Here is a 7,422-nt window from a genome sequence, read left to right on the forward strand (position 1 = left end):
AGTCGGGCTAGTAATCTGAAGGTTGCCAGTTCAATTCCCAGCCGTGCCAAATGACGTTGTGTCCTTGGGCAAGGCACTTCACCCTACTTGCCTCAGGGAGAATGTCCCTGTACTTACTGTAAGTCGCTCTGGATAAGAGCGTCTGCTAAATGACTAAATGTAATATTGTTTATTTTCATTTTCACCACTTCCAGAGTTGCTATGGGAACATTGCTGATTTGATAATACAGTTGGTGACTCCAGAAATATGTCTCTCTCTGCTTGGTTACTGCTGCTGACTGAAATGTTGTCTGCCTGTCTGGCTGACACGCTGGCTTTCTGGCTGCCTGGCTGCCTGGCTGTTCCTGAAGTGACAAGCTGGGGAGGTGGAGGTCACGGTGGCCTTCTGAACAAAGTCCCAGTTGTTGATCATCACCAGAGTTGGCTGCCTGGTAAAAAACATGAAAGTCTGCCTGAGCTCCTTTAACACTCTCCTGCGTGCCATCTACTGGGCTTGATTACAACAGAGGGACTTCAGTGACCTGCCCCGGTCATAAGCACCCACAGACTGCCTGATTGCCACACTGAGGGGTGTAATTACAGGGCTACTTGGGTCTCACATAATGGACCTGGGTATCTTTGTCTTAGTGTTGAAAGGTGTCTCTGCAGTAAGCAGATCACTCACAAAGACCAAGGTTCACATCACCTCAAACATCTGCATCCTTCATTCCTTCAAAAATAAATGCTGTTCCAGGTTATACAGAGTGGAGATGGAAATATTCACCTCTCTCCTTCTCTCTATGTCTGTCATTCCTTAACTCAGCTCAGCGAACACACTGCTCTGTATTTCATGCTCTCTGGTTGCCATAGTAATCCCAAAGCCAATAATAGCCCTCCACCTTGACTTCCACAAGTCAAGCAAGCCCAGGGATGAAAATTACCCCCAATCGAATTTAGCCCCTAGAGTGTACTGTTTCAAGGCTGCAACTCAAGACAGACGCACCAAGTCAGGCCACCTCAACAGATTCAACCTTCGTCCAACACTCACTACAGCTGCATGGCAATACATCCGTTTATCAACTCTGAGGGACTTCCGAGTCCTGATGGAAATGCAGAGTGACAGATGAAGGAAATTGGACAGCATGGAAACAGACAGCTTCCTGTCGGCAGATTGCCACTGCCGTTTAAGTGAAACCCGATAGCATCCGTTATAAATTAACGCTGTGGGGTTTCCCCAGTGAGTGGCACTTGTTGACTTCAAGTGCAGGACGTGGAGAGCAGAGAGTCGACGGTCTCGGTGTCAGAACCTTTGGACCCTCCCTGCAGCCCTCAGAACAATCTCCTGAAGCGAAACGGCTTCTTTCCGTACACCACAGGAAGATAACGGACCTCCTCTCTCCTGCCGTCAATTATGTCGGTGTTACAGATGTGAATGTGTCTTTGAAACAGCTGCAGTCTCGTCACCAGTCTAAGACCCATCTCCCCCCCTTGCCGTGTATCCAACTGGGACTGTCTCTACAATCCCCAGACAACGTCGAGAGCTCTGAGTGGGTTGCCAATTAAATAAACAAAGAGGACTAGGGGATGGAGGGGGGGGGCTGGAGGGCTGCTCCTGTTCACGAACGGCGGGTCATAGCTTGCAGCCAAATAGAGACCTAGCGGGGTCAGAGGTTCTGTGATAGGACGAGTACCAGCTAGGCCAGAACAGCAGAGAGAGGCGGTAACAAGCTCTAGAGCTAACGCGAGGGAACAGGCGTGTTGCACTAGCATCTGACTGGGTCAGATAATGAGAGATCGAGCCGTGGGATGAGAGAGAGAGAGAGAGAGAGAGAGAGAGAGAGAGAGAGGAAGAGAGAGAGGAAGGGAGAGACAGATCACATTAAAAGGCAAGTGTACGTCTACATTAACTTTTGTTTTAATCAGGGCATTCCGTATATTCAGAAACAAAGTCAACAGAACTCACAGGCGTCAATCATCATTTACAACACAATAAAAAAGACTGTACCGAGAAGGACTAACACCAATATATGACAATAGAATAGAAAGAAATGAAATACCATCATTTATCTGACACCTGGAAAATTTGACGTCAAGTACTGAGGATTGGCACTTGTTACATTTTTCTAAACACCTGTCGTAACAGGAAGACTAGAGAAACATCTTAGCATATTGAAACAACACTGCAGAAATGTGATCAGTGAAATAAACATACCCATTGCTACATTCATTTTCTCCCAGCTCTAAGAGGTCCATACTCTCATTTTGAAATGTTGTCAGTCAAACCTATTTACCCCTTACGTAATTGAATAGCTATTGAGTGCAGGTTAACATGGAAAGCTAATGGGGAAGTTAATTTTCTCAAATCCCTCAGAGACTAAAATGAAGGTTGGCCGTCAAATCGACTAACTCTGTGTTTAATGCGTCAAGTGAGGGAAAAGTAATTGTAAAAAGCAATTTAGTTTTATTACAGCATGCCCATTTCAAATGAAGAAAAAAATAGATAAGAAAACACCTTGGCACATGAAGGCGTTCAGCACTGCACAATGAGCACCGAGAGATCGCAACCTGAAAGATGTAACACCCAAATCAAAGAGGAACCACAAACATCCCTCTGTCTAAACAGATTATAGTAAGCATTAGCTTCTACCATGTTCCTATAAACAGCACCGATGAGGATGTGCTCAAATACTAGTGCAGCATTTGTAATGATCATCCCTTTGGTATACTATGTCGGGAGTTTTAATACGTGATTTAACTGAAAGGTCTGCCATGAGAGGACACACATGGGCAAGCAGACTAATTAGTGGCAACAGGATTCCGGTATTCAACCAGGGTAATGAAGCTCGGAGTTTGCAGGCTGTCTGTGAGGGGGATGACTGTGGCTGAAGACACGCCTGCTTCGGCCCTGCTGCCCGGTGATAGCGGAGCCTTGAGTGGGAAAGATAATTGAATCCTTTTGAACCGGTTTGATTATCCTCTCTGTGCATATCAAAAACCTGTGGGGGTGAAATAGCCGGCGACATGAATTTGACTTTTGTCCGAGCGGCGTTTGTCATTTCTAATCTATTGTGCTAGACTTTCAATCTGAGAGAGAGATGGGAAAGACTTTCAATTACGAAAATAGACCTCCTTTAGCGAACCCCAAACCACATTTCCTGACAAAACGGAATCTACGTCATTAAAGCACTCTTTCATAAGTGCATACAGTACCAGTCAAAAGTTTGGAAAAATGGGAAAACGTGTCCAAACTTTTGACCGGTACTGTACATGAACCCTGTATAGAAGTAATCCAGGGCCCAAACTTCATAATTACCACTGCACAGTACTCATAATCACCAACAATATGAAAATATTGTGTCTACCAAGGAGCGACTATCAATAAAATGACCCAATGAGCAGGCACTGTACACATAGGCTACTGTTTATACACAGATACCAATTATGCAACAGGATCATATCACATAATCACAGCTACATGTACAACATTGTAAAGCTTTATATAATAAGTCAACAGCCATTGGTTTACATCGAGAGTAGCTGTGCGTCATATACTAAGGTATCGCAGGTCAAACACCAGGCGACTGCACTTCCACAGGTTCGTGTCTCTACTAGCTGCACAGGAAACACAGGAAACATCCACATTGTCTGAGCAAATGGCACTTATTAAATACGGTGACCTTTTTCGTTTTTTTTCCATCTGCAGAGAAGCTTCCAGAACTCTAGCTAGCACTCGCGGCTGCAATCACATGCAATTTATTCTAATTCCTTTTGAAGGAGCGCAGAGCAAGAAACAGAAAGATGAAGACTTCCCTCACGTCAAAACTCAGAAGCTGTCCTGTTTAGTGTACCGTTGCCTATCAGTGGTCAGGCTCACATCTGTGGTTTGCGCGCAGTAGAGAAGTGACTCAAATGATCTGCCATGCAGTAATGAAGTAGAATGGCAGTACCAATCACATTTACATTACATTTACATTTAGTCATTTAGCAGACGCTCTTATCCAGAGCGACTTACAGTAAGTACAGGGACATTCCCCCGAGGCAAGTAGGGTGAAGTGTCTTGCCCAAGGACACAGCGTCAGTTCGCATGACCAGGAATCGAACTGGCAACCTTCGGATTACAAGCCCGATTCCCTCACCGCTCAGCCACCTGACTCCCTCCCCCAATCACCAATCATTAATTAAATTGAATACGTTATCAGTCATGGACATACAAAAAGTGTTATACAAATAACACATCATACATAGAAAATCGTGCTCAGCAGCATTAGGAAAGTGGCATTCTCTCTCTCTCTCTCTCTCTCCCTCCCCCCCCCCTCTCTCGCTCTCTTTCTCTCTCTCAACCTATAAGGCTTGTAGGTTTTACGAAACTACATATAAAATGCAAATATATATCACTCACTGCCTTTATATATTCATGCTGAAGACATCCAGATGGCGATGTCATGGTTCCATTCTCCACACACAATACCCTGCGATCACATGGCTCTGTTTGACCCTCCCCCTCCACCATTGGAAATTACACAGAGCGGTGGTTAGGATCAAAGGATCATTTGCACATCAGGTTTGCGGTGCGACTTCAAAGACACACGCACGTATAGACAAAAGCATCATGGCCGCTGAATAAACAAGGCATTGTGGACCCATTTCCTGGTCTGTCTACAACAGAGAGCGAGTCACATGACGTTACGATCATGCCACATAAAACAGACCCCCGGCGAGACAGGGAGGGGGAGAGACTCACTCTAGTCTCCTTTTCACCTCACGATGAGATTCATCGTGTTCAAAAGGTCGAACCGTGAAGGCCTATGGATCAGGGATGTCTGGGGGGACAAGGCATCAGAGAGGTGGATTCCTGATTTACCGGGGATAAATACGCAGTGCAGCACCTCTCTGAGATGTTGCCGTGGGTACGGGTGAGGAGGGAGACAGTTTGCAGACACACCGACCGGAGGGGGGAGGGGGGGGTACCTCCTCCCGTTGTCGTACCTCCAGACCTACACCCCGGACAGCAGCTTCCCCAGAGGAACCTCTCTCTCCCCCAGCAGGGTGTCCCTCTTCAGGCTGGTGCCCTTGTTCACCACCTTGATCTTCAGCGCCAGCGTCTTCACCTGGGCGGCGGCCACGCCGTCGAAGAAGAAGTCCTCGTTGAAGACGGGGTTGCGGCTGTTCTTGATGATGGTGCTCCTCTGCTTCTGCTGCTTGCCCGGGCTGAGGTAGAGCGACACGCAGCAGTGGATGCTCTTGATGTCCACCAGCTTGTCGTAGAGGTCCTTGGCCGCCAGCACGCGGACGCGCAGCCGCGACGCCCCGCCGTCGTACTCGGCGCTCAGCCGCACCGTGCCGCCCTTGTGCAGGTTGACGGTGTGCTCGCGGTGCAGGCGCTCCGCCCCGGGCTCCGCCCCGCCGCCGCCGCCGTGGAGGGATGGGGAGTGTAGGCGCCGGGGGACGTTAGGGCTGGGTTCGGCCGAGCTGCACTCGTCCGTGGAGAGGGAGCTGTGGCGGGCGAAGGTGCGCTTGGCCTTCACCACCTTGGCCTGCGTCTCGTGGGTGAAGACCTTCAGCAGGGAGGCGGAGCGCGACAGCAGTGGGGAGCTGAAGGGCGACGACTCGGCCGAGGAACAGGTGTCGCTCTCGCCGCCGCTGAAGTAGCGGTAGGGGTTGATGTGGGAGGAGTTGAAGTCCGGGGGGTTCAGGTGGTTCCCCTCGCCGCCGCCGCCCGCGCTCTTGCCCTGGCTCTTCCTCTGGGCGTTGGGCGAGGTCACGGGGCTGGCGTGGTCGCAGTGGAACAGGGACTCCTTCCGCCGTGTGTGGGGGCTCTCCATCAGGGTGGCAAAACCGTAGGACGTCTGGGTCTTGGGGACGTAGGGCAGGGACATGGCCGTCTGGGACTGGGGGTCTGCGTTGGTGTCCCCCGCTACCACGTCATCGGCGGTCTCTATCTGGATGATGTGACGGTTAGCGGCCCTCAGCAGGTTCTTGGTGTCTCCGGCCAGCTTGCTGACCAGGCGAGGGCTGCGGGGGCTGTTGATCTTCTTGCCGCTGCTGGCGATGGTCTGCTCCGAGGCGGACGGACGCAGGAGCTCCTTGGGCTTGACGTCAGGGGGCTCTGGCTCTGGGGGGCAGCTGACCAGCTTGGGGGGGATGAAGAAGTCGGGGATCTTGTCCGGGGTGAGGACGTTGCTGTACATCGGGGTCTTGCCCTGCTTGTCTCCGTTCTCAGTGTGTCGCAGCACGTTGGTCTCCACGGAACCGCGGATCTTCTCCAGAACCCACATGGTTCCAGTGGGTTCCACCAAGTGGGATTCGTGGGAAGGGAAATGTGGCTGTTTGAAAATAAATGCAGTAAGTGTATCGGAATAAAGTGATCAGATAACAAACACGATATCTCAGTTCACGCAGTGCATCAGTGACTCTGCCTCATTCAAACCAGATTAATTGTTCACCATACATGTCAAGCTGAAGTCTTGAATAAAGCTAATTGAATTTGGTATTATGGGACACTGTCATAAACGACGTTGTTCAATACAGATGAAAACTACTATGACCTGACAAATATACCACAAAAATACATTGTGTGTGTGTGTCCGTGGAGTCTTGTTCGGTTGTTTTTCAGCAGAGAACAAAAGACTTCTACACTTGGAATTCAGTAAGAGTATGAATAATGTATTTGTTGGTTATGGAGGATATTAATCTGAATATAATAAACTATTTCAAATTAAATGTGTAATATACGGCTGCGACAGACATAACTCCATAAAAAATAACATGATAGTCATATTGTTAAAAAAGAATACAGCATGTCCGTGCTTATCTCTGAAACGCAGATGTGGGTAATAATGCGCAAAGCTATATCTGACAAAATACTATCTACTCGGCATGTAGCCAATTCATTTGCAATTCCCCAAAACATAGTCTATTTCGCTTCATTTTAGTAGAAAGTCGTTCTCATCATTGTTTAAAGGGGTTGCGTCGACGTAAAGTGCAAAACTTTGCATGAACATTGAATATGCTACAACTGCTAGCCTACACCGCAAAATAAGCTAAGTTTGAACAATTTTAATATTTAGGTTTTGGCTCTGAATAGTTTATCAAATAATATATAATAATATGAAGCACAACAAGTGACTGTAAGTCAGCAAGCAATCAACACTGGTGGTCAAATAGGCTACTTCTCAAATAAACAAAATTCAAGCGAAACCCATGGATAAATTATATGACCCCTTGTCATAAAATACAGGTTAAGGTTTTGCATTTCTTGCTCACATGAGACACGCAAACTCCAGAGGATCCGATCCCGTCTTGCTTTCTTCCAACAGGTGTTTCCTCCGGGAGACAACTCCTCGCCTCTCATGCGCGCGCCTCTCTCTGCGCTGGTCGCGATGGACTTGCGATCTGTGCGCCTATCATGGTTTTATATAGGCTTCTATCCCCGGCGGTGATGTT

At 48.2% G+C, this 7,422-nt stretch overlaps 1 protein-coding gene across 1 annotated transcript; it reads right to left on the minus strand.

Moving 5' to 3' along the window:
- Positions 1-4,430: 4,430 nt before the first annotated feature.
- LOC136936993 (C2 calcium-dependent domain-containing protein 4C) lies at positions 4,431-7,348 on the minus strand. The gene is made up of 2 exons (XM_067230711.1): positions 7,243-7,348; positions 4,431-6,302 (listed from the first exon to the last, which is right to left on the minus strand). Exon 2 carries the CDS (start codon positions 6,252-6,254, stop codon positions 4,974-4,976), a length of 1,281 nt encoding a protein of 426 aa, XP_067086812.1. The 5' UTR covers positions 6,255-6,302; positions 7,243-7,348; the 3' UTR covers positions 4,431-4,973.
- Between the last annotated feature and the right edge of the window lie 74 nt (positions 7,349-7,422).

This window comes from Osmerus mordax, chromosome 27 (genome assembly GCF_038355195.1).
Source record: "Osmerus mordax isolate fOsmMor3 chromosome 27, fOsmMor3.pri, whole genome shotgun sequence".
In the NCBI taxonomy this organism is placed as follows: Eukaryota; Metazoa; Chordata; class Actinopteri; order Osmeriformes; family Osmeridae; genus Osmerus; species Osmerus mordax.